Source organism: Aquarana catesbeiana, linkage group LG08 (assembly GCF_042186555.1).
Source record: "Aquarana catesbeiana isolate 2022-GZ linkage group LG08, ASM4218655v1, whole genome shotgun sequence".
Lineage (NCBI taxonomy): Eukaryota > Metazoa > Chordata > Amphibia > Anura > Ranidae > Aquarana > Aquarana catesbeiana.
In genome coordinates, this window is record NC_133331.1 from 279,948,970 (window position 1) to 279,975,766 (window position 26,797).

The following is a 26,797-nucleotide window of genomic DNA, read 5'->3' on the forward strand; positions in this document are numbered from 1 at the left end:
AACACACAAAACAGCGCACAAAGGCTTGTAAACGTGCACAAATGAACCACAATTCATCACAGTGCACATGAAAGCAGAAAGAAAGAAGAAGTAAATGACCTCAAAAGAGAAACGCAAGAAGAAAAAAATGTGCGTCAACTGCATGTAAATGTGCATAAAAAAACTTGCGGTAGACTCGCATTTTCTGATGTGAATGGGCTCTAAAAGAATCAAAAAGTACTCCAACCGAATTAGTGTGTAGCGCAATAAAGCCTTCTTAGAGCAGAATGTAATGACATGTGTGAGAACAATTGGTCCAGGACTGAAAGGGTTACTCCACTAGTCTGCCTTAAAGGAGGAGTACATGCTGCTGTGATTTTACTGCCCCTCCTCCTCTGTGGCCATTTTGTGTTAGACCATCCAGAGACAACAAGCCAGCAGAGAGGACGGTGAGGAGTCATCGGGGGAAACAAAAACTGGAAGTTCTCCTGGCTTTGGGGGATACACCGGGGTACGTAATCCCTGGATGGGAGGGAGGAGGGGGACGCGCTGAACTGTATGTCACCTATTTATATTTTATTTGTGAAATCCTGACCTCTTATCGTTCAAGAGAGACAGATCCACCCAAATCTGATATTTCAGTGTTTGCTGGATGCTGGAGAGTTAGACCCCCCCCCCCCCCTCCTGATGGTCTCTTAGGGGCTCTGTGGGTAAGATCCCTGTGCTGAGTTCCTGGGTCTGTACACCTTCTGTGCCCATTATGAGGCATTCCCACCATCCCTGTGCTGAGTGCCCGGGTCTGTACACCAACTGTGCCCATTATGAGGGGTTCCCACTAGAGTTGCACTCACACCGAGCATACTTTTACATGTGCAAATGCTCCGATACCTTTGTGGTGTGATTTGAGCCCATACAAAATGAATGAGAGGTTACCACTATCTCTGTACAGAGGTCTGAGGTCTATACACCTGCTCTGTCCATTATGATGGGTTCCCATCATCCCTTCTTTGAATTCCTGGGTCTGCACATCTGCAATGCACAGTATGAGGGGTTCCCACTGTCGCTGTACAGAGGTTCGAGGTCTACACTGTACCCATTATGAGGGGCTCCCACCATCCCTAAGTTGAGTTTTTAGGTCTATACGCTTGATTTGGCCATTATCAGGGGTTCCCACCATCCCTGTGCTGAGTTCCTGGGTCTGTACACCTGTTGTACCCATTATGAGGGGTTTCCACCATCCCTGTGCTGAGTTCCTGGGTCTGTACACCTGTTGTACCCATTATGAGGGGTTTCCACCATCCCTGTGCTGAGTTCCTGGGTCTGTACGCCTACTGTTCCCGTTTATGAGGGGTTATCATCATCCCTATGCTGAGTTTTTAGGTCTGTGCACATTATGAGGTGTTCCCACCATCCCTGTGCTGAGTTATTAAGTCTGTACACCTGCTGTTCCCATTACAAGGGGTCCCCACCATTCCTAGTCCTGTGTCTGCACACCTGCTGTACCCATTATGAGGTTCTCACCATTCCTGCATTGAGTTCACACACATGGTGTACCCATTATAAGGGGCTCCTATTGTTCCTACGCTGATTTCCTTGGTCTGTACACCTGCTGTGCACATTATGAGGGGTTTCCACCATCCCTGTGCTGAGTTCCCGGGTCTGTACATCCGCTGTGCCCATTATGAGGGGTTCAGACCACCACTGTGCTGGGTTCCTAGGTCTGTAAATCTGTTGTGCCCATTATGTGGGGTTCCTGCCATCCCTGCATTGAGTTTCTGAGTTTACACACCTGGTGTACACATTATAAGGGGCACCCGTTGTCCCTACATTGAGTTCCTTGGTCTGTACATCACTTTGCCTAATATGAGGTGTTCCAAAATCCCTTTGCTGAGTTTTTAGGTCTGTACACCTGCTGTGCTCATTATGAGGGGTTCCCACCATCCTGTAGCGAGTTCCTGGGTCTACATACCTGCTGTGCCCATTATATGGGGTTCTCACCATCCCTGCATTGAGTTCCTGAGTTTACACACCTGGTGTACCCATTATGAGGGGCATCCATTGTTCCTTGGTCTGTACACCACTTTGCCCATTATGAGGGGCTCCCACCATCCCTGCTCAATTGTAAATTATGTAGAATGAAACAGGATGAACTTGAACACACAAAGCTAGGCAGGGACCTCTAAAACGCCCAGATGCACTCTGTGCGCAGCACGCCCCTGAACTCTGCACACTCTATGTAGCGTAACTCCAGATACAACTGGCCCTTTGAGGGCAGCCATACTGCTGATGCGGCCTGCGATGAAATTGAGTTTGACACCCTGGACTAGACATTTTGTATGGACACAAATATGTACCTTATCTTGTGCCAAATATGACCTTAGCTTGCCAGTTCTCTCCAATGATGTTGATTTATAATGGAAAAGCACTACTGTGCAAATTTTTTGCTCTGGTTAATGAATTGTTTCCTGTCTTTAGGTGTCAATCATGCCGAGGTGCATTGTCGCCGGTTGTAGTAGCAAACAGAATAAAAGCACCGCCATGAGGGGAGTCATTTTGCACGTCTTCCCTCCCAACGTTGATCGGATCAAAGCCTGGCTGATGCATATAGGACAAGACTTTGGAAATATTGATGAGTTTGCCCAAAGAGTGTTACATTCCAAGAAAAACGGTTCATTCAGGTTATGTTCGGATCATTTTACACCTCAATCTTACGTTGAACATGCTTCAAAGAAGTTGTTGAGAGTTGATGCTGTTCCCACCATCTTTAACCTCAAAGATGGTGCAAGTCGTCCTTGTGTCAATAAAGGAATACTGACGGCTTCTGGAAATAATTACAGTACAGTCAGCATGCCGTCGACTAGTAACATTTCATGTGCTACCTCCAACACGTTTCCTTCGTATAAAGATGTGTTATCTAGAATGGGCTTGTACCACAAAACAAAAGAGGCGAGCACGCAAACTCAACAAGTCACCAACACCGTGAAGGTAGGCACAAATATCAAACAAGGTCTTCTCAGTGAAATGAGATATTCCGTTTGTTCCTCAAGCTGTAAGGGCTTGTTTACACTTGCTTCAAAATGTGGCATTGGACACGCTTTTTTAAAGCACTCTGAATACCAATTGATGCCCCTGTCACTAAATAAAATGGTTACCTTACAGTCCTGTTCACACGTGTTTGCTTACAACATTATACCCCATGTTGCTTTCTTGGTGCTTCAAAGTGTCTCCATATCCTCCATAGAAGTCTGACAAGGCAGGCTAACAGCACCTGCAGCATTTGACAGGCTTTCTATTCAGCGTTAGCTTTGCTTTGTTTCGGAAATATCCCAGGATGCACTGGGAAACCAACAAGCGAACCGGAAAGGCATGAAAAGCAGTCCCTTCCGTATCATGTGTATATATTCTGGAAGTGTCTAGTGCAGATGTCACATCTGGTGTGCAGGGTGGAGCAGATGGAAGGTGAGCGGGGTCCAGACTGGAGCGGAGCAACCAGCAGACAGCACACATGGGGTGCAACATGGGAACGCTATAGTGGAAGGTGAACAGGACTCGGAATGAGGACTGAGTGGCAGAGGATCAACCGAGCAGAAGAAACTAGCAATGTCACACATGGGGCGCAGTGGAGGAGCAATATAGTAGGAGGTGAGCGGGGACCAGAGAGAGAGAGAGACAGGAGGATCAGCAGTGCTGGGGGTACTGAGTGGAAGATCAGCAGAGCTGGGGGTTACTACTGAGCGGGGGATCAGCAGAGCTTGGGGGTTACTACTGAGCGGTTGATCAGCAGAGCCTGGGGGTTACTACTGAGCGGTTGATCAGCAGAGCCTGGAGGTTACTACTGAGCGGTGGATCAGCAGAGCCTGGGGGTTACTACTGAGCGGGGGATCAGCAGAGCTTGGGGGGGGTTACTACTGAGTGGGGGATCAGCAGAGCTTGGGGGGTTACTACTGAGCGGGGGATCAGCAGAGCTTGGGGGGGGGGGTTACTACTGAGCAGGGGATCAGCAGAGCTTGGGGGTTACTATTGAGTGAGGCATCAGCAAAGCTGCAGGTGCTACTGAGCAGGAGATCTGCTGAATGAGGGTACTAATGAGCTGGGGTTCTACTTCTACTTACTACTCCCTTTAAAACAAATAGAAAATCAACACACACGGGGCATTTGCCAAGCATCAAAAATGCATTAAAAAAAAAGCATGTTGAAGCCGTAGGCACTTTAATGCCTAAAATTGAAGCAAGTGTAAACTAGCCCTAATTATCACACACCAACCATTGGTACAACTTCTAGAACACAGGGAATACAATATTAAAGTTACTCGGGTCGGAGGGGGGGATTGGGTTGAAGCAGAAGAAAGTGGGTTGGAAGAGATTGGCAGTGTAAGGGTCCTGATGTCAAATAGCAGCGTCCCTGAGCATGGGTTTTGTCAGTGGACATGGTGGTCACTCCTGGCAGAAGATGAGCAATATGGGAGGATAGTGGTGGCACCAAGCAAGATGACTAGTTTCAGAAGAGTATGCAGAGCTAAAGAGGACCAACACTTCTTCACTATATTCTTCTACTCCTATTAATGATAAAGCATGCATCACTGTAACAGTAATGGGGGGGCCGAAATATATGCATCCATTCTGTTGGCTTGCCAGAAAAGTTGGAATGTCCTCAGATGACTATAAAGCTGAAAGAGGACTATAATATTGCAGTGTCTGGTATATGCTGGAGAATTCAACTACTGGGCGGTTTCTTTGATCTCTTGGGTACTCTCTGTTGGTGAGATCTCTGCACTGAGTTCCTGGGTCTTCCCTACCACCCTGCCGGATTTTTTTTTTTTTTTTCATATTTTTGCAACATTATAGAGACTGTATCAGGAGAAGCTAAGACCAGCACAACTCCCAGGTGGCAGGAGATCTCACTGCTGGAGTATCCCAGACATTTTGGAAACCAGGCGGTGACTCGGCCCACCAGGCTCTACCTGTAAATTAAATACCTCTTTTAGGTGGCCTAACCCCTAAAGCTTGAGAGATATCTATATCTCTCAAAAGTGAGTACACACACACACACACACACACCTTTTTGTAAATTTATTATATCTTTTCCTGTAACACTGAAGGAATTACACTTTGCTACAATGTAAAGTAGTGAGTGTACATCTTGTATAACAGTGTAAATTTGCTGTCCCCTCAAAATAACACACAGCCATTAATGTCTAAACCGCTGACAACAAAGGTGAGTACACCCCTAAGTGAAAATGTTCAAATTGGGCCCAAAGTGTCAATATTTTGTGTGGCCACCATTATTTTCCAGCACTGCTTTAACCCTTTTGGGCATGTAGTTCACCAGAGCTTCACAGGTTGCCACTGGAGTCCTCTTCCACTCCTCCATGACGACATCACGGAGCTGGTTGATGTTAGAGACCTTGCGCTCCTCCACCTTCCATTTGAGGATGCCCCACAGATGCTCAATAAGGTTTAGGTCTGGAGATATGCCTGGCGAGTCCATCACCTTTACCCCCAGCTTCTTTAGCAAGGCAGTGGTCGTCTTGGAGGTGTGTTTGGGGTCGTTATCATGTTGGAATAATACCCTGCAGCCCAGTCTCTGAAGGGAGAGGATCATGTTCTGCTCCAGTATATGTTGGCATTCATGGATCCCTCAATGAACTGTAGCTCCCCAGTGCTGACAGCACTCATGCAGCCCCAGACCATGACACTCCCATCACCATATTTGACTGTAGGCAAGACACATTTCTCTTTGTACTCCTCACCTGATTGCCACCAGACACGCTTGACACCATCTGAACCAAATAAGTTTATCTTGGTCTCATCAAACCACAAGACATGGTTCCAGCAATCCATGTCCTTAGTCTACTTGTCTTCAGCAAACTGCAGGCTTTCTTGTGCATCATCTTTAGAAGAGGCTTCCTTCTGGGATGACAGCCATGCAGACCAATTTGATGTGGCGTATGGTCTGAGCACTGACAGGCTGGACCCCCCCCTTCAATCTCTGCAGCATAGCTGGCAGCACTCATATGTCTATTTCCCAAAGACAACCTCTGGATATGACGCTGAGCATGTGCACTCAACTTCTTTGGTCGACCATGGCGAGTCCGGTTCTGAGTGGAACCTGTCCTGTTAAACCACTGTATGGTCTTGGCCACCGTGCTGCAGCTCAGTTTCAGGGTCTTGGCAATCTTCTTATAGCCTAGGCCATCTTTATGTAGAGCAACAATTTTCTTTTTTTCAGATGCTCAGAGAGTTCTTTGCCATGAGGTGCCATGTTGAACTTCCAGTGACCAGTATGAGAGAGTGAGAGCAATAAAACCAAATTTAACACACCTGCTCCCCATTCACACCTGAGACCTTGTAACACTAATAAGTCACATGACACCGGGGAGGGAAAATGGCTTATTGGACCTGTTTGGACATTTTCACTTAGGGGTGTACTCACTTTTGTTGCCAGCAGTTTAGACATTAATGGCTGTGTGTTGAGTTATTTTGAGGGGACAGCAAATTTACACTGTTATACAAGCTGTACACTCACTACTTTACATTGTAGCAAAGTGTCATTTCTTCAGTGTTGTCACATGAAAAGATAGAATAAAATATTTACAAAAACGTAAGGGGTGTACTCACGTATGTGTGTATATGTGTGTGTATATCGGCAACCCATTGATCGTGGGCTACCTGTCGACCGCAGGTAGGTGACAGGTAGACTGGGAACATGTCTTCACCGCCAATCCTCGCCTCCTACTGCTAGCTGCTGGGCCCCTCTCAGTATTTAGGCTACAAAAAAAGTACAGTATGCAATATGTAATTTTAAGGTAGATATTACAGCAAAGAACATATTTGTTGTTTTATTTTCAATATAAGTACGTAGCTCAGGTACAGGGGGCAAGAAAATAGAATGGGTGGGCACACATGAAATTGACTCTTAAAGTGACGCTGACAGCAGTGTGCAGCAGCACAGATCACCCACACGTACCCTCCTGAGTCACAGTGACAGTCTCTCTGCACGCCAGGTGATCCCTTCAACCTACTCTAGTCCAAATAGCACTGACAGTCCCTTTCCCAGCTTGCTTTGCTTCTGTCTCGCAGACCCCCATACGGGGTTCCGGACACTCGGCTCGGCTTCCTTGCACCATGACATCACACAACGCACTCAGGCACCCCCTTTGCCAGGTCCCCACTCCCGCCAGTGGCACAGACATATTTTTTACTGGCAACCTTTTCCTGTTACTGACAGGAGAAAAGTGCTCATTTTTTTTACTGGCTGCCAGTAAAATTACTGACAGTTGGCAACACTGCCTCCGCATCTGTCATCAGTGAACAACTGAGAGCGAGAGGCAGCACAGCCCAGGACACTGCACATGTCCACTGCATTTGCGATCTACATTTGGGGTCAACAATATATCATCACCCGCAGTAGATCACAAAGGCAGTGCAATTTGAACACGGTGCAGGTTGCCTGTGTGTGTATATGTGTAATGTATGTGTGTGTTATATATATATATATATATATATATATATATATATATATATATATATATATATATATATTTATTTATAAAGGGGGAGGAGAGCTGAAGTTACACTCTGTAAAGCTCAGTAAGGAGAGAGCTGATTAGAGGTAATGGACACATCCCCTTCACACAGGAGCAGCTGAGGCTGTCAATCAGCTGCAAGTCCCTCCCCTGTCACCATTTTTCTATTGGTGTTAGGAAAAAATTTTGAGAAGTGACTCATGGTGATAACAGAGGAATGAAGCAGCAGACAAAAATGACACTTAATGTTCTGGATTAAACAAGTACACACTATAGAGGGGTATGCTTTGTTCATATTTCATGTCTGAGGTTTTCAACTACTTAAAGCTAGGTACACACGTGAAGTTTTCCTTTCGTTCAACCCAGCAGGCTGAATGGAAAAAAAACTAAGATGTCATCCTACTAACTAAACAATGTTAGTGTAGTGATCTCCCCCCGCTGTGCTATTGTGTTCTGACAGTGCCCCCCCCCCCCCCCCCAGCCAGAATAGTCTGATCAGCCGTTGGCTGTGCGCGCTGATCAGATGCTGGTTTTCCAGCATGCTCCTTCGACAAAAGCCGGCTTTTAAAAAAAAAAAAAGCCTTTATCTGCTGCTTCATGCAATGATATTGCACAGAGCAGTCCCCCGCCAGTGATGTCTCCTCCTTTCTCCAGGGACCCCCTCAGTAAGTGCAGTGCTAAGGGGCACCCATGTGGATGCACTCCTGAGATGGGACACTCACAGCACCAGTAAGCAACACCCTCACCCCTTCCGCACTGGAGTTTGGCTGACAGCCTATGGCTCCTGCTGGCCTCAGTGTCTCCTGTAAGACCACGAAGGGGGGAGAGTGGTGTTGCAGCCACAAGTAATGAGGCTTTAGAACCAATTGAAATGTCTGCATTTGCATACTGTAGGCTTTTCTTGGGTTTTCTGGATTCCCAGGGCACAGTTCAGCAATGCTCTGATTAGTCACAGGTCTTGGTCAGCATCCAGTGATAGCTGCTTTTCAATTTAGATGTTAGTCTAACGTCCTTCAGTCAGACAGGTTTACACCTTCTTACATATTTTTTTTTTTTTTTTTTTTTCTTTTCACTTCTTAAGTCTTTTCAGTGTAACGCACTTTCGAACATCGTTACCGATCCTACCAAGATAGATGAAATAAGGAAGAAGTTGACAGACAGGATACTACAGCTCACCATGGAGATCATCTGCCTGCTGACTGGAGAGGTGAGGGGGATTCTGGCAGGGTCATCACTCATCTTTATTATTTAAAAATGCAATCTCACGGGAGAGATGAAGAATAGGGATGGGCCGAACGGACCCCTGTTCGGTTCGCACCAGAACTTTTGAACACCGTGAAAGTTCGGACCCGAATAGCGAACCCCATTAAAGTCAATGGGACCCGAACGTCAAAAATCAAAAGTGCCCATTTTGAAGGCTTATATGCAAGTAATTGGGCATACAATGGTTATTGGGGTCCGGGTCCTGCCATGGGGGACATGTATCGATTAAAAAAAAGTTTGTGAAAAACATTATTTTTACATGAGCAGTAATTTTTTTTTTTTTTTTTTTAAAAAGCATAAAAATGAAAAATTCTGCTGCAGCAATAATTGCATTTATAAAGCCAAAAAAATGACATTTTCCCTGCAAGCTGCCTTTATTTTGCTCAGCAACAGCTGGGGAGCCAGTGTGGATGATGAGGCCACAATGTAGTGCACTGGGAACAAGATTAGAGATTTTTTTGGGGTACATTCTGGTGTCACTTTGACTTTGGATAGAAGTAATGGGTGCAGAAAAAATTGGTCTTTGGGTGTTGGTGATGCCTTCCCACCGTAACCCTATAGAGGTACGCTTGATGTATTGTTTTGTTGAGTACCTGTGTATTGTCTTGAGTATTACTGTTAGGAAGCTAGTTGTTAGGTGATTTGGACAGGGTATAATCCCCATTAGATGTAATAGGTACGATGCCCGGTGGGTGTGGAGAGGCGACTATTTGTACATCTTGCGGCATGTATGCGTTCCTTGCTCATCCGATCGAGGGTGAATACTGCTGTGAAAAATGTAAGCGCATTGTTTCCCTGGAAGCCCAGGTTCTGAATCTGGGGAAGCAACTGTCAGCACTGAGAAGTCCCTCCATACTAAAGGAGAGCCAGGAACGTACACGGCAGGGGCCAGCACAGAGGCGGGTGGAGACAAAGAGGTGCAGGCACTAGCAAAGAGTAGAAGGGTGACAGTCAGGAAGAGTAGAGGGGGAAGTGCCAGGGAGGCCGATCCAGGGCTGGAGCATCCCAATAAGTACGCTCCATTGAGTGACATTGGTGAAACCAGTCAGGGACCAGCACTGCTAGAGCTGAGGGACTCTCCTAGCTGCCGGGGGAAGTGAAGGGAAACGAAAGACAGATTCTGGTGGTAGGGGACTCAATTCTTAGGACAGAGAGGGCAATCTGTAACAAAGACCTGAAGCGCCGAACAGTATGTTTACTGTTGTCTACCAGGTGCTCGGGTTCGGCACAGCACGGATCTGGTGGACAGATTACTGGGAGGGGCTGGGGAAGACCCAGCTGTCATGGTGCACGTTGGCACCAATGACAAAGTCAGAGGCAGATGGAGTGTCCTAAAGAACGATTTTAGGGACTTAGGAGCTAAATTAAGGAAAAGGACCTCAAGGTAGTATTCTCAGGAATACTACAGGTACATCGAGACACCAGAAAGGCAGAGGGAGATTAGGGAAGTAAACAAGTGGCTGAAGAGCTGGTGTAGTAAGGAGGGGTTTGGGTTCCTGGGGGACTGGTCTGACTTCTCAATCGATAACCAGTACTATAGAAGGGACGGACTGTACCTAAATGAGGAGGGTGCAGATCAGCTGGCAATGAAGATGGCCAAAAAGTTAGAGGGGTTTTTAAGACCAGTCGCATATTATCCTCTTATTGGGTGTTCCGAGATTGCAACTAGGACTTGCTACTATACTCACCTTGGGTTTATGTGCTTTGGTCAACCTACCACTAATGTCCCCAATATTACCCTCTGGAATATGTTCCACGCTGACTATCTCTACCTCTGGACACCCCCGACCCCCCCCCCCCCCCCCCCCATCGCCTAGTATAACTACATGGCATGTTCACCAATGCCAGGAGCATGGCGGACAAGATGGGTGAACTAGAGACGCTGTTGTACGAAGAGGATTTGATTTTGTGGGAATTTCAGAGACCTAGTTCAACAGCTCTCATGATTGGCTGGCAAGCATTCAAGGGTATACCCTTTATCGCAAGGACAGAGAGGGTAAAAAGGGAGGAGGGGTATGCCTATATATCAATAATGTACACGTGAATGTGAGAGATGACATCACTGAGGGAGCTAGGGAGGAGGTGGAATCCTTATGGGTAGAGCTCCAAAGGGATGAAGCTAAGGGGAAAATAATACTGAGTGTATGCTATAGGCCCCCTAACCTGAGGGAGGAAGGGGAGACAGATCTCCTATCACAATTTGGATTAGCAGCAAGGATGGGAAGTGTTATCATAATGGGGGATTTTAATTATCCAGACATAGACTGGGCGGAGGCAACTAAGGCTCGCCAGTTCCTAAATGTCTTGCAGGACAATTTTATGGGTCAGATGGTAGACGCACCAACTAGAAATAAAGCGTTACTGGATCTACTGATTACCAATAATACAGACCTGATCACGGATGTGGAAATACGGGGCAATTTAGGTAACAGCGATCACAGGTCAATTGGCTTCAGTATAAATCGCACAAATAGGAAACATAAGGGGAATACAAAGACACTGAATTTCAAAAAAGCCAACTTCCCTAAACTACGAACCTTGCTAGAAGGCATAAATTGGGATAAAATCTTAGGAACAAAGAACACAAAGGAGAGGAGGGTTTGCTTTAAGAGCATATTAAATAAGGGCATTAGCCAATGCATCCCATTCGGTAATAAATTTGAAAGAGTGAACAAAAGTCTTGGATGGCTCAACTCCAATGTAAAAATGCATATAAAAGCAAAGAAGAAGGCCTTCAATAAATACAAGGTTGAGGGATCATTATCAGCATTCAGACTTTATAAAGAATGCAACAAGAAATGTAAGGGTGCAATAAGGACGGCTAAGATGGAACATGAAAGAGACATAGCAGAGGAGAGCAAAAAAAATCCCAAGAAATTCTTTAAGTATGTAAACAGTAGAAAAGGGAGGACATACCATATTGCCCCCATAAAGAATGAGGAAGGACATCTGGTTACAAAGGATGGGGAGATGGCAAAGGTATTGAATTTTATTCTTCTCCTCAGTCTTCACGAGGGAATCGGGGGGGGGGGGGGGGGGGCTTCAGTAACCAAAACTGCAGTGTTCATCCTCATGACACATCACAGGAAGCACCTCCATGCTTAACAGAGGACAGAATTAAAATTGGACTTGAGAAACTTAACATTAATAAATCCCCAGGACCAGATGGCTTGCACCCAAAGGTACTTGGGGAACTCAGTCAAGTAATTGCCAGACCATTGTTCCTAATTTTTACTGACAGTCTACTGACTGGAATGGTACCAGCTGATTGGAGAAAAGCCAATGTAGCACCAATATTTAAAAAGGGCCCAAAATACATCCCTGGGAATTACAGACCAGTTAGCCTAACATCAATAATATGTAAACTCTTGGAGGGAATGATGAAGGACCATATACAAGATTTTAGTAATGAGAATGGTATCATTAGCAGTAATCAGCATAGATTCATGAAGAATCGTTCTTGCCAAACCAACCTACTAACCTTCTATGAGAAGGTGAGTTGCCAGCTAGATAAAGGAAGGCCCGTAGACGTGGTGTATCTGTATTTTGAAAAAGCATTTGACACAGTTCTCCTGTAAACATTTACTGTACAAAATAAGGTCAGTTGGCATGGCCCATAGGGTGAGTACAAGGATTGAAAACTGGCTACAAGGGCGAGTTCAGAGGGAGGGTGGTGATAAATGGGGAGTATTCAGAATGGTCAGGGGTGGGTAGTGGGGTCCCCCAGGGTTCTGTGCTGGGACCAATCCTATTTAACTTCTCCGCAGGATGTGGAAACCTTACAAAAAGATCTGAACAAATTAATGGGGTGGGCAACTACATGGCAAATGGTTCAATGTAGAAAAATGTAAAATAATGCATTTGGGTGGCAAAAATATGAATGCAATCTATACACTGGGGGGAGAACCTCTGGGGGAATCTAGGATGGAAAAGGACCTGGGGGTCCTAGTAGATGATAGACTCAGCAATGGCATGCAATGCCAAGCTGCTGCTAACAAAGCAAACAGAATATTGGTATGCATTAAAAAGGGGATCAACTCCAGAGATAAAACGATCATTCTCTCCCTACAAGGCCGCATCTAGAGTATGCTGTCCAGTTCTGGGTATCAGTCCTCAGGAAGGATGTACTGGAAATGGAGCGAGTAAAAAGAAGGGCAACAAAGCTAATAAAGGGTCTGGAGGATATTGGTTATGAGGAAAGGTTGCGAGCACTGAACTTATTCTCTCTGGAGAAGACGCTTGAGAGGGGATATCATTTCAATATACAAATACCATACTGGTGACTCCACAATAGGAATAAAACGTTTTCGCAGAAGGGGGTTTAACAAGACTTGTGGCCACTCATTAAAAGTAGAAGAAAAGAGATTTAACCTTAAACTACATAGAGGGTTCTTTACTGTAAGAGCGGCAAGGATCTGGAATTCCCTTCCACAGGCGGTGGATTCAGCGGGAGGCATTGATAGTTTCAAGAAACTATTAGATAAGCACCTGAACGACCGCAACATACAGGGATATACAATTTAATACTGACATATAATCACACACATAGGTTGGACTTGATGGAATTGTGTCTTTTTTCAACCTCATCTACTATGTAACTATGTAATTGGCCTTGGAATGATATGTACCTGTCAAACAGGTGCTCACAAATTGGTCTTTGACTGTTAATGTGCCCATGAAACCTATACAAAAAACATTATTCCAGATGAAATGATTGAACACCCTCAAAGCTAGGCAGCCCTGAAGTCCTGCAGAGATTTCACATCTCAAAAAGACTTAATCAGTGACATCAGCATCAGGGGCATCATAGCTGGTAATCCAGGACTGATTCATTTTTATAAAAGTCAACTGGTCCACGGAGTCTGTGGACAGATGCGTTCTACCAACATCTGAATCCAGTAATGGCTGGGCATCATCAAGGAGCAAGTGGCTGACGCTGTGGTCAAATAACTCAGCTGACTCCTCCATGGCTGATGATGGGGCTATGGCAGGAATAGATGTGGACAAGGAGGCAGGTTTATCCACTCTGGCAACTGCAGGGGACTGCACACTTGTCTCTGCTTGCATGACAGAGGATGAGGAAGGTTTAGTAAGCCAGTCCACCACCTCCTCTGCATGCTGTGGCTGGATAGCATGGGCAAACTCACTAAACAGAGGAAATGATGCCTTGCCTGAGGACTGACCACCACGTCCACCTTTGCCTGTGGACACATTTGTTGCTGCTCCCCTTACAGTGCCAAGGGAATGTCTGCCTCTCCTTGTCCTCCCAGACATTATTGAGGGCGATGCTTATAAGCAAATGTAAAGAAGTGGAAATCCTGTATGTAGATGCACTTTAATCAATGTAAAGTGGTGTTTGGTGCACTTTTTAATTTGAGTATTCACACTACAGACACACTCCATGGATACGCTATAATATACTGCAATATAATGTGCCAAATGTACAGTGGTGCACAGAACTACATAGCATTAAACTTGCAGTAACGCACACAGAACTATATGGCGTTAAACTGGCAGTAACGCACACAGAAGTAAACGCCGTTAAACTGGCAGTAACGCAATCAAATAAACGGTGTTCAACCGTCACTACAGTGATGCTATCTAAACTGTACCTACTCTAGCTTATACACTAATGTCAAGATTACTGACACGGTCTCACTACACTACACTGAAATTATCTGAGCTGTCCCTGCTCTACACTAATGCATGTATGAATGACACGGTCTCACTACACCACACTGAAACTATCTGAGCTGTTCCTACTCTAGCTGCACACTATGCAAAGCTGAATGATGGTCCTCCTCACTACACTCACACTATCCCTAGACTGACACTGAACTAATATTCTACACTGACAATTGAAGCAAAATAGCACAGTATAGCACTGAACAAAGCCTTGTTCTATCTCTCTCCATGCCGAAATCACACTGAAAATGGCTGCCATTGAAAGAATACTTTTATACTCTGGGGCGGGAATGAGCCATGATTGGATAAAGTCATGATGACAGTGTCCAATCATGACTCTGACAGTGCTCTGTGCCCTGATTGGCTGAAGCTTTCACTGCTTCAGCCAATCAGAGCTTGCAATGCATTGTGGCCAGTTCGGGGGGGCCGCACAAACGGTCGAACGACTCGTTTGTTCGGCTGTTCGCGGAACGTCCGAACAACGAATGTTCAGCCCGAACTTATGCTCGGGCCCATCCTTAGTGCAGAACTCTAGGTATTTGTCCAAGACATTTGTATTTTAACATGTAAAATGAAGAGCTTTGTAAAAATTATTGGTAGATGTAAATTAATTTACAAAACTTGGCCCAATTTGTTGTTGGATACATAGGAATGTACAGTGGTAAAGAAGACATCTGGTGATCATGTGATACCCAGCGCTTATCATCGTACGTCAAGAGTGTGGAGCAGAAGTCAGGAACCCATTGTGGAGCCTTCACCTCTCGCCCTGACACCTGAGAAAAGCTACAACAAAATATTAGAAGTCACCAACAAGATCAGCCAGCTGCTAACAGGAGAGGTAAGGGGTGGTGGGAATTTGGGGACATTGTCCAGTCCAGGGACGTGTCTGGATGGTGACTATATCATTATGTGTCAGGTTCCTATATGGTGTCAGGATGTCACTCTCTCTTTCTCCATGGAGGAGAACAAAAATTTAGAAGGACACAAGGATATGGACATGGGCATCAAAATGGAGAACCGGTCAACCCTCTCATCACTGGGTAAGAAGAGATTTCTATTTCTTTTAAAGGAGAGGAGAGTATTGCGGATCCACCTAGATACACATGTCCTCTGATATAAAGACATAGAAACAATGTATTCAGTCAGTGTGTGTATGTTTCTTACAGATGGCTCCAGTAACAGAATTACCCCAGAGAGATGTCCCCGTCCTCTCAATTCTATGGTGGAAAATCACAAGATTTCAGATTACCAGGTAGAAGAGATTGAAGGTCTTCCGAAATTATGCAATGAACGAGCCATGTATGAGCTAAACCAGCATTTGCTAACCAGTGGTCTGTGGACCACCAATGGTCCACAAAAAATTTTTGTTAGTCCCCAGGGGTTCTGCCGCAAATCAACATTGTGGCAGATGTATATTGAATGCTTTCTGATGACGTAGAATATACAAAACGTACGTCGAGGCGAGCTTTTGGTCACGTTCACTTCTGGTCCCTTTGGTCTGTGTGCCGAACGAGGTGGAACGCACTCTAGTTATGGGTGAAAGCCGCGAGATGTCATTCGACCACTAGACACGTATGTAGCCTCCCTGCTGTGCTAAGGCACTACATATGTAAGCAAGCCACTTGGCTTTTTAGTTTTTTAATCTTTTTTAAATAAACGGGATTACACTATTTCCGATTCCTCTATCATTCTTTCTGCATATATTCCACCCTTGATTCCTGGAGGGAGGATGTTACTTTGTCCAGCATCTACTACTGTCAGCAAACAGGGTTCTGCACTTAAGCGCATCAGACCTACTTTTTAAAGTGGTCAACTCCAGTTGGTAAGCAGACAATTTTCCTTGAGCACTTTGGGTGATCTGGTGAAGGCTACTTGTCAAGTTTTTTTTTTTTTAGAAGATTCATCCTATTGCACAGCAACAAGTCACATTTAATAGAACTTTCATAATTTTATTTGTTTTTTTTTATATATATATATATTTATGGTTGGAGCCCTATGTCCGGTATGTACATGGATACCACTTACAGTAAAGATAGGACTTACCATCGGAAATAGACCTGAAAGTGTGGACTTACCATATGAAATGGACCTGAAAGTGTGCCTTGGTCTAATGGCCGGTATGCCAAAATAAGGGGGCATACCCTGGTTTAAGAAATGATTATTCTGTAAGAGAAATGAATGAAATGAATAGTTTGAGAAATGCTGTGAAATGGGGATGGGAGGGTGGGTATCGCGCACAGGAAACCGACAAGCACCACAGGTGAGCGGGCTGCTTAAGTACCCCCCCGGGCTCCTCCCATAAATTCAGGCCACCATACTGGCCTTCCTACTTATGGTTGGAGCCCTATGTCCGGTATGTACATGGATACCACTTACAGTAAAGATAGGACTTACCATCGGAAATAGACCTGAAAGTGTGGACTTACCATATGAAATGGACCTGAAAGTGTGCCTTGGTCTAATGGCCGGTATGCCAAAATAAGGGGGCAAAAACATTCAGGTAGGGTTATGATTTTATTGATTTTCAATTACTTATTGAGCCAATTTGGAGAACGCCTGTGCCATCTCTGTTTGTGGGTTAGGGATATACCGGGCGAAGCAGGCTGACTTCCACCTGCCCAGTCTTTTAATGATGTGGTCTGGGACTCCGTGGCGGGATGCCGCGGAGGCTGCTCCGATGCGAAAAGAGTGTCCTGAATATTGACTAGGGTTAAGATGAAGATTGCGGAGAAGTATTCTTATGTGTTCCACAAACTGAGAGGCGTTTAAGGGTTTAACTGGGAACGGTAGAAGGGGACTGCTGTCTGGTTGTTCAGGCAGGAGTGACAGGAGCCGGTTGAGTACGGCGACTGGACACCAGCTGTTGTCGGTTTTGTAGAGGTGAATGTTCGCTCCTGAGCCCGTTTGCTGGGTTTTAGAGACCTCGAGGTGCAGGATGAAGTGGTCTTGGTATCTAAGTAAGTGTCGTCTGCATAGTACTGGGTCTGTGGATTTGTTATAGGTGAATTCTCCAGGGCGCAAGAACCCATAGTACGCTAGATATATCGCTGCTTGTAAGACGATGCTGCGGAGCAGACCGAACGGCGAGGTAGCCAGCATAGTTGACATGTCCCTAAAGATGGGTCCCGTAATGGGCAAGCGCTTAGTGCTGACGACTGGTTGTTGTTTCTGAATTCCCCTTAGAACGGCTCGTATAGCGTGAGATGAGAATAGTGAAGGTTTCGTGGGGTCTTCAAGCGCCATAAAATGTTGAATGCCGGCTAGGTATAGCCGGATGGTGTTGTAGGATAAGGCCAGCTGCGTGTGGCAGTGTGCAGTGAAGGCCAGTACCTGCTTGATACCTGTTGGTCCTTTACGGCAGGACGTGAGGAATTTGTTAAAGGCCTTCCAAGCTGTCTGGTAGGCTTTAAGTGTGTTGTAGGAGAGGGAATGATTTATAAGTTGTGTAGCTCCGTGTAAATGTTGAACTAGTCCAGGGTCAGTTGTGACCAGACAGGGATAGGGGCCGACATCGGATCGGCATCGGGAACCTGCTCGAAAAAGGAGGAATAATTGAAACGTGACAGTGCGTCAGCTGCTGAGTTGTATCTGCCGGGAATAAATGTACAGTGTATATTGAACTGATGTTGTAAAGACAGTTGTACCAACCTGCGCAGGAAGGACATGACTGCTAGGGACTTGGACCTGCCTTTGTTGATGATGTCTGCCGTGGCCTGGTTGTCGGTGCTAAAGACTACAGTTTGTCCTGTCCAGTGGTGGCCCCAGAGTTGTGCGGCTGCCACTATGGGGTAAAGCTCAAAGAGGGCAGATGTTTGGGAAAAGCCGGGTATGATTAGTATCTGTTGAGGCCATGGTCCTGAAAACCAATGATGGCCAAAAATTGCCGCGAAACCTGTGGAGGCTGCGGCGTCCGTAACCACCTGGGGTGAATGGAGCGAAACTATAGGTATGAATAGAGATATGCCATTCCAGGCGGACAAGAATTCCTCCCACATGGATAGGTCCGCTATGGCTGCGGAGTCTAAATTCAGAATCTGATCAGGGTCTTGAGTTTCCGACAGAAATCTGAGTAGGCGTGATACAAATGTGCGGCCTTGTGGAATAATTCGCATAGCGAAGTTGAGCATACCCAGGAGGGACTGCAACTGTTTTTTGGTACAGTCCTTGGTGTGTGTAAACTCGTGAAGGACTGCCCTAATGCGTGTTAGTTTGTCGAGGGGGAGTCTGGCTTGCATTGCGCAGGTATCCAAGGTGACCCCGAGAAAAGTGATGCTATTTGCTGGGCCATCGACTTTGTGCTCAGCAATAGGAACATTGAGGTTTCCAAAAATTACCCTAAGTTTGTCGAGATCTCCTGGGGGCTTGCTGGGTGGTTCTATCAGTAGGAAGTCATCTAGATAATGGATGACTTCATGGCATTGACCCTTGTGTAATAGTATCCAACCGAGGGACTGGGCGAACGTGTCGAAGAGCCACGGGCTACTCTTCGAACCGAAGGTGAGCTTTGTAGCAAAATAATATGTTTCCTTCCACTTGATGCCATGCCAGCACCAAAGGGATGGGTGGATGGGCAGGAGCTTGAAGGCATCCGAGATGTCGGCTTTGGAGAGCCAGGCGCCTGTGCCTGCTTTGATGATCGCCTGTATTGCCATGTCCACGGAAGAATATTTTAGGGAAAACTCCTCGGAGGGGATCAGGGAATTGAGACTGGGTATGTGGGAAGAATGAGGCGCAGACAAGTCGTACACCAAACGCAATTTATTTGAAAACTTGCCCTTGACAAGCCCAATAGGGCTGACTCTCCATGTGTTGAAAGGGGGGCAACTGAAAGGGCCTATCACGTAACCTCGATCCACCTCTGCCTGTAAGAGCTGATCTATGGCTTGTTCGTCAATGGCTGCCGAACGAAGATTGGCACATTCGTGGGTAGTGTGGGGTAGTGAAATGAGGCCGGTGTGAAAGCCTGCTGTGAAGCCTTGGATAAGGAAGGTGGCCAGGGAAGGGGTGGGATGTGAAGTGAGATACCATCCTAACCATAAGAGGTTGATCCGGCTTAGTCACGCCTTCTTGTGTTGCTTGACTTCACACAAAATCCTGGGGTGTGCTCTATGACATAAGGTGCAGAGGTGAAGTAGACGGCACTGGCTGAAGTTGCAGGACCCCTGATTAAAGTTATTACAGATGGCTGCCCCTCCCACGGTTCGGACTGGGCGTCCGAGTTTGTCCACCTGAGGCGTTGGTTCAGGGATCGGCTGACCCTGTACTGAACCTGAGGTAGAGGGAAACTCGAAAGGCCGTCTGTTTGCCATATTGGCGCACCAGGTGGCAGTGTGGGTGGAAGACTGGCAAATCGCACACAGAGGTGAGCGTAAGCCGGCAAAGTGGCGGCAGAAGAGCTCTGTGTCCATGAGACTCCAATCTGTCGTGATCTGGAACTGTATGAGTCTGGCCGCGGCCTTGGCTGAAAAGGAACGGTGGTAGTCGTAAAAGGCAAAACCACCGTACTTGTGGCCTAAGTCTACCACAGTATGGAGATATAAGTCCAGCTCTTCCCGCCTGCTAGGGGTGGCTGAGCACAGGACATCTCTGAGCATGCCAAAGGCCAGTGTAAACTCTGAGACTGTTAACTTGCGGTTCAATCTGGGGTCTTTAGATTTAAGGACCACTGATATGTCGCCCCAGGAGTAGGCTTTATTTTCTGCCAAATCATGCACGGAAATGAGGAGAGAGGCCAGGTTGACGTCCTTGCCGTCCAAGATGTCCTTCCTGATACTGGTTGGGACCAGGTGGGAGGGGTAGACAATGTGGCTTGAGCCTGAGGTACCTGCAGGAAGAGGTGTCAAGCTTTGAGTTGCCGTTGGGTCGGGGACAGCCGTGGCCGGTCGGGCCTCCAGAAGTGCAACCCTGGTTTGGACGTCTGCCACTGAGGTGGATAGAGATGACACCATCGTGTGTAATTGTGAAATGGCCGATGATATCGACTGAAGGGATGCCTGTTGGGTACTGGGTCCTGCTGCTGGTGGGGGAAAGAGGAGTTTGAAAAGCTCGCCTTTCCTTGCTGTGGCGGGGAAGGGGACACCTCTGCGTCTGAGCTCTGCCGTCAGTTTGGGGATAGTCCATCCCCTAAGGGATTGCACGCTGCCGCTTTCTGAGACCGGAGAAGGTGACAGCGGGGCCGCGAGGTCTTCGCTGCCGGTCTGAGACATGGTTGCTCTGGAGAGGATTATCTTGAGCTTTTGTTTCCTGGTTGACTGTAACCTATTAGGGGTGAGATGAATTTCAAGTTTTTCTTTGATCCGCTGAGTCATACTTACCCGACTTATTCTCCCATTCCCCCTTTTTTTTTTTTTTTTTTTTTTTTACCTGGGGGGATATCGTCCAACCTGGTGCAGGGTGGACCTACTGAACTTTGACTGACCTGAGAAAAACGAAAAGGTGACAATTCGTGAAGGGATTGCTAACTGGTTTTTTGAAGCAACGATTTGTATGACAATGAAATGATTCGAAATGTTTGCCTTGATTATGAATGGACTCCATGACAGAGGTCCGGCCTGGTCGTCATCATTGATTCGACCGAGAACCGGGCTCTGGAGCATGTATTGAAATGAGGCAAGTGAAAACATTGGTGCACCCGGGACGATCTGGTGCTTATTTGATGCATCTGGATTCGAATCGGAGCACCGTATGAAATGAAATGAGAGAAATGATTATTAGACCGAGGCTTGAATTGGTTGTGCCGTGTTTGCGACTGGCAACCATCCGAGCTCTGGTAGAGGTATGAAATGCTGTTTGGTACCAGCAAGGCATTCCGTAAAGAATCGGTGCATGTCAGATGCGACTGGTTCCGGAACGGTGATGCGTTGTGGGAGCGAAATGGTAGTAAGCTGCATGGCAGAGACATGGATCCATCCCCCGATGTCTGCGATTAGCTATGATCCGGACTTTGAAGCATGTATCAGAAATGAGGCCGAGCCCTGGGGTACGCCACAATGAATCGGTGCATTTCCATGCGACTGGATTCATGTGTGAACGTGATACGTGGAAATGAAATGATAACCATGACAGAAGGTACGAATTACTGATAAACGTAACTCTGGAGCATGTATAGAAATGAGGCCAGTCCTGGGGCACGTCGAGACGAATCGGTGCATTGCCATGCGACTGGATTCATGTCGGAACGTGATAGGTGGAAATGAAATGATAACCATGACAGAAGGTACAAATTACTGATAAACGTAACTCTGGAGCATGTATAGAAATGAGGCCAGTCCTGGGGCACGTCGAGACGAATCGGTGCATTGCCATGCGACTGGATTCATGTCGGAACGTGATAGGTGGAAATGAAATGATAACCATGACAGAGGTATGAATGACTGAAAACGTAACTCTGGAGCATGTATAGAAATGAGGCCAATCCTGGGGCACGCCGGGACGAATCGGTGCATTACCATGCGACTGGATTCATGTCGGAACGTGATAGGTGAAAAATGAAATGATAACCATGACAGAGGTATGAATGACTGAAAACGTAACTCTGGAGCATGTATAGAAATGAGGCCAGTCCTGGGGCACGCCGAGACGAATCGGTGCATTGCCATGCGACTGGATTCATGCCGGAACGTGATACGTGGGAATGAAATGATAACCATGACAGAGGTACTAATGACAGACCATAACGTAACTCTGGAGCATGTATAGAAATGAGGCCAAATAACTGGGGCACACCGGAACGAATCGGTGCATCTTTTTGATGCGACTGGATTCGAATCGGAGCGCGGTAGGTGACTGAAATGAGAAATGTTTTGAAATGATTTGAAATGTCAGAAATGAGTTCTAGAATGTTTCAGAAATGAGAAATGATTGGTATCGAACTGACTTGATCCGATAACTTGCAAATTGCGACTTGCTATGGCTGTTTACTGATGCATATTTTTAACACCGACATGCTAGAAATGAAGCGACGTCTGCGTCGCGGTGCTGTCGAAATGGTAACATATCGAAAGTACGAGCGATACCCATTACAATAGTGAAGTGCGAGTAGCGAAATTTGTACGGTTTAGTGACATGACATGAAACGAAAAATTCGATATACATTGCAGTTTATGAAAAGCGAGTGAAACGAAATTTTTGAAATTATGGTTTAGTGACCTGATATGAAAACGAAAAGTCCGACGGGACCTTACCTGCGACAGCCAAGCCAGCCGCGTGGTACAAACTACGAACGAAAAACGCAGACTTCGAAAGTTTTGAGAACGGTATCGAATGCGGAATTTTGCGAGGCAAGAACTTGCGGACGCTGGTATATCGAATAGTCGGCCTAGTGACGTATATCGCGCACAGGAAACCGACAAGCACCACAGGTGAGCGGGCTGCTTAAGTACCCCCCCGGGCTCCTCCCATAAATTCAGGCCACCATACTGGCCTTCCTACATATATAATTTTATGTGTCATTTGTACACACTCAATTGTGGTTCAAGCTTTCAATTTTTATTTATTGAAATCAAATGTTTTTGCTAATGGTTACTATATTTCACTAGTGATATCACGGTATATGCCATAATTATCCTGATTTTTGTTATGGTTTTATTGAGCGCTCCTTTTACCTATAATCCACTTGATCTAAAGCACTTTGTCACTTTAGGCATAGTAGTTGTTCTTTATATTCATATATATTTGGTTATTTTGAGTATTATACACAGTTTCCAAGGCGCAGAGTTTATCTATCATTTTCGGCAGATGTATATGGCCCAACGTTGTTTCCAGTGTTGTTCTCTATGCAAGCTGACAGTCAATACTGTCAGCATGTATTGATACCCAATGCTGCCTCTGTAGTTCCGGCTCCTGCGAACTCAGAGGAAGGCGCTGGGAGTAGTGCAGAGAGTGAGGGGACTTCCAATGTCTGTATAAGGCAGCAGTGTGATCCAGGCGGAGGGGGGCAGAGAGCCGGAGCATTGTGTGTGTGTGTGTGTGTGTGTGTGTGTGTGTGTGTGTGTGTAAGGCATGTAAAATTTATGTTAGTGGTCCATGGGATTCAAAATTGAGAGTTTAGTAGTACGTGAGCTCCGAAAGGTTGGCGACCATTGCTCTAAACTAGCCTTGAGAAAAGCATGCTGTTCTGTTTTTAATGTTTGATAATCTGATGTGATGTTTAAGCCTTTTCTTTTATCTAGGGTGAAAATCTGGTAATTATAAAAGTTGAAGTAAAAGAGGAACCAGATGAGTCATATGTGATATGTGGAGAGCCGTGTAGGGAGGAGGAAATTTCTACAGAGATCAGCACAGGTGAGTAATGAACACTAAAACCAGAAAAGAGTCCCAGCTTCTCCTTGTTCAGTCACTACAACAATCTCTTCTCCCCCCTCTGCTGTCAGTAGACAGTAATGGGGAGACAGTATGTGCCCAGTGGGGGAGTCAGGAGCCATCAGCCTCTATTAGACTCCGGCTCTCCTCCTCACATCATGTCATTGTGTGTTACCAGCCAAAAGACCTGACCAGGAGAATCAGAAAACCAGGGGATCAGCAGAGCTGGCGGTTTACTACTGAGTGTGGGATCAGCAGAGCTGGGGGTTACTACTGAGCGTGCCTAGTGGGGTAGTCAGGAGCCATTAGCCTCTTTAAGATGTACCTCAGATTGCTCCTCATCCCTCCTCCTCCACACCTAAGTCATCTTACTTCACAACTCCAACTATCCTCCAAATATTCACTCCTCCTTGAAACCTAGGCTCTCCTCCTCAAACGTCCCTCTATTTACTTCAGTTGCTTGTCACCTGTCCTCTTCTGCATTGCTCCAAATATGATTACGATTTTGCATGAGGAGTGGTATCAGATTCCATTATCCACCATCCAAGACTTATATTTGTCATTTCCCAGGAGAATTCAGGCCACCTTGGACGCCAAAGGCCTCCCAACGCCATATTAGGAAACAATTTTGTTCTTTTACCTAGTGTTTCCATAAATTTTGTCCAACCCCTGTAGGAAGCTTGAAAGGAAGGTGGGCCAAAGAAGGGGAAAGTGGTCTTGAAGATACCAGGAGGGTTGGAGGCGGCCGGATGTGAGGGAGCTGGGGGGAGGATGAGAAGGTAGGTTGGCTTAAATCTATGAAGAAGACAACCTAGGAGAATGTAACAAGAATTGAAATTTGAAGCGCCACAACACTGTTAAGAGGTCCAGACACTACTTTATTCCATTAAAAGTCAGGGGCACAATCCAAAAAAGTAGCCAATCCATTTTGGGGGTCCAAGCAGCCCCTTCATCAGGTTTTTATTTCAGTGTGAAATACAAGCACAGTCCTTATTAACAGCTTGTTTTGCAGCCAAACAAGCTGGGAATACCCTGATGAAGGAGGCTCTTGTATACATTAGATACATTTTTTTATTTATTTATTTTTTTTTTTGGATTGTACCCCTGAATTTCAATGGAAAAAAGTTGTGTCTAGACCTCTTAGCAGTGGTGTAGTGCTTCATTTTCAATTATCGTTACATTACACTAAAAGCCGAGGAGACTGTGGAGATCCTCTGGGGTGTAAAAGCCCCCTGCCAGGATCCAGGTCATTTGCACCATCATCTATACCTTAAGAAAACAATACCAGTAAGATAACCCTATGGGTCCAGCGCTATCTTTCCTCAACTTTGGGGAATGACTGGAGGCTAGCAATGAAGGATGTATGATAGTTCTGGATGACTACTGAAGAGGACAGCTGACAAGCAGCTATGAAATATGGGGAAGGATAAGTGAGAACCCGGTTGGGTTTGGATGTTGTCTGACAGTTCTGCAATAGTGGCAGGGAGCTTTGGGGCTGATGAACACTGGACACTTTGGTCATCTCTACTAGATGCTGTTCCTCCTGGCTGTAGCGTTTTGGTCAAAAAACGCTTGACACTTGTAAATGTGTGTGGTGCAATTTAGGCACGTCAAGCGCTTGGGCGTTAATTTTCATTTCGTTGGCCAGAATAATAATTTATTCTGGGCATTGAAATGATTTAACGTTCAAGCACTAAATGCGCCTAGCTTTACACACGTTTAGGCGCATCAAGTTTTTTTTTTTTTTTTATTTCTGCCAAAACACTGCTGCTCCTGGACATGCTGGCAGTGGGGTTTTTTTCCTACCTTTTTTTTTTTTTTTTTTTTTTTTTACATGGACACATAGGCTAACATGTAGGGGCTTTTAGAAGAAAAAAACAGCCATAAGCCTCCTAATCACAGCATTAAAAACCTCCAGTGCGTATGAGGCCTTAGAAGAGGAGTGAGAGGTGGAAGTATGTCCCTATATGGACACTGTATTAGACTCTGGCTCTCCTCTCAATACCATTTCATGCGTGTTACCAGCCTCCATACATCTCAATTTTGAGGGGTTTACTCTCATCTTTATTCACAGACCCTGAAGACACCAACATTACAGAAAAAGACATCAAAACTGAGGAACATGGACATATGAGGATTAAAGAGGAGGAAATTCCTATAGCGATTAGCACAGGTGAGTAAATAACACTAAATCCAGAGAAGAGTCCAAATTCTCCTTGTTCAGTCGCTACAACAATCTATTCGTCTCCCCCCTCCTCTGTCAGACAGTAATGGAGAGACAGTATGTGCCCAGTGGGGGAGTCAGGAGACATCAGCCTCTATTAGGCTTTGGCTCTCCTTCTCATATCATGTCAATGTGTGTTACCAGCAAAGAGACGTGACCAGGAGGATCAGGAAACCAGAGGATCATCAGAGCTGGGGGTTGCTACTGAGCGAGGGAATCACCATAGCTGAGGGTTACTACTAAGTGGGGGGATCAGCTGAGCTGGGGGTTACCATACACACTCTCTGGGGTCTCTCATACATCTCAGTACAAGGAGCTTCACTCATCTTTATTCACAGACCCCGGAGACACCAGGAAGACTCAGAGAAACATCAAGGCTGAAGAGGAGGAAGATGAAATACAAGTGAGGATTAAATTTGAGGAGGAAGAAATACAAATGAAAATTAAAGAAGAGGAGATTCCAATGGAGATCAGCACAGGTGAGAAATAAGCACCTAATACAACCACAACACAGATTTTCTTTCAGTCACTGAGTCATTTGAGCCTCAGACACAAACCTCATGAAAGGTTTCAGTTTCCTATCTTAATCTACAATGAAGGAGAAAGCCTTAAAAACGGATGAGGACTAACTATAACTCAGGGACTATTAGGACAATGCACATTTTGGTCAGGAGTATGTAATGTGCAGCAGCAAGAGAACAACTGTCCGAGGTATGCATTGTGCAGAGTGATCAGTGGAGGTGCGCACCCACTTATTTGGGTGGTCATGTAGATGTGCTTCTTTAGGTTGGTGGTCATACAAATGTGTCTCTTTAGGTTGG

General features: G+C 45.8%; 1 protein-coding gene across 1 annotated transcript in view; it reads left to right on the forward strand.

The window, feature by feature from the left end:
* The first annotated feature begins 378 nt into the window (after positions 1 to 378).
* The window catches only part of LOC141104506 (uncharacterized), a 28,734-nt gene continuing 2,315 nt past the window's right edge, over positions 379 to 26,797 (forward strand). Inside the window, exons 1-9 of the mRNA XM_073594073.1 lie at positions 379 to 490; positions 2,455 to 2,964; positions 8,586 to 8,711; positions 15,102 to 15,290; positions 15,369 to 15,492; positions 15,619 to 15,704; positions 23,623 to 23,734; positions 25,827 to 25,925; positions 26,315 to 26,455. Coding sequence (XP_073450174.1) covers positions 2,464 to 2,964; positions 8,586 to 8,711; positions 15,102 to 15,290; positions 15,369 to 15,492; positions 15,619 to 15,704; positions 23,623 to 23,734; positions 25,827 to 25,925; positions 26,315 to 26,455 — 1,378 coding nt within the window. The 5' untranslated portion in view covers positions 379 to 490; positions 2,455 to 2,463. The remainder of the gene's footprint in view (positions 491 to 2,454; positions 2,965 to 8,585; positions 8,712 to 15,101; positions 15,291 to 15,368; positions 15,493 to 15,618; positions 15,705 to 23,622; positions 23,735 to 25,826; positions 25,926 to 26,314; positions 26,456 to 26,797) is intronic.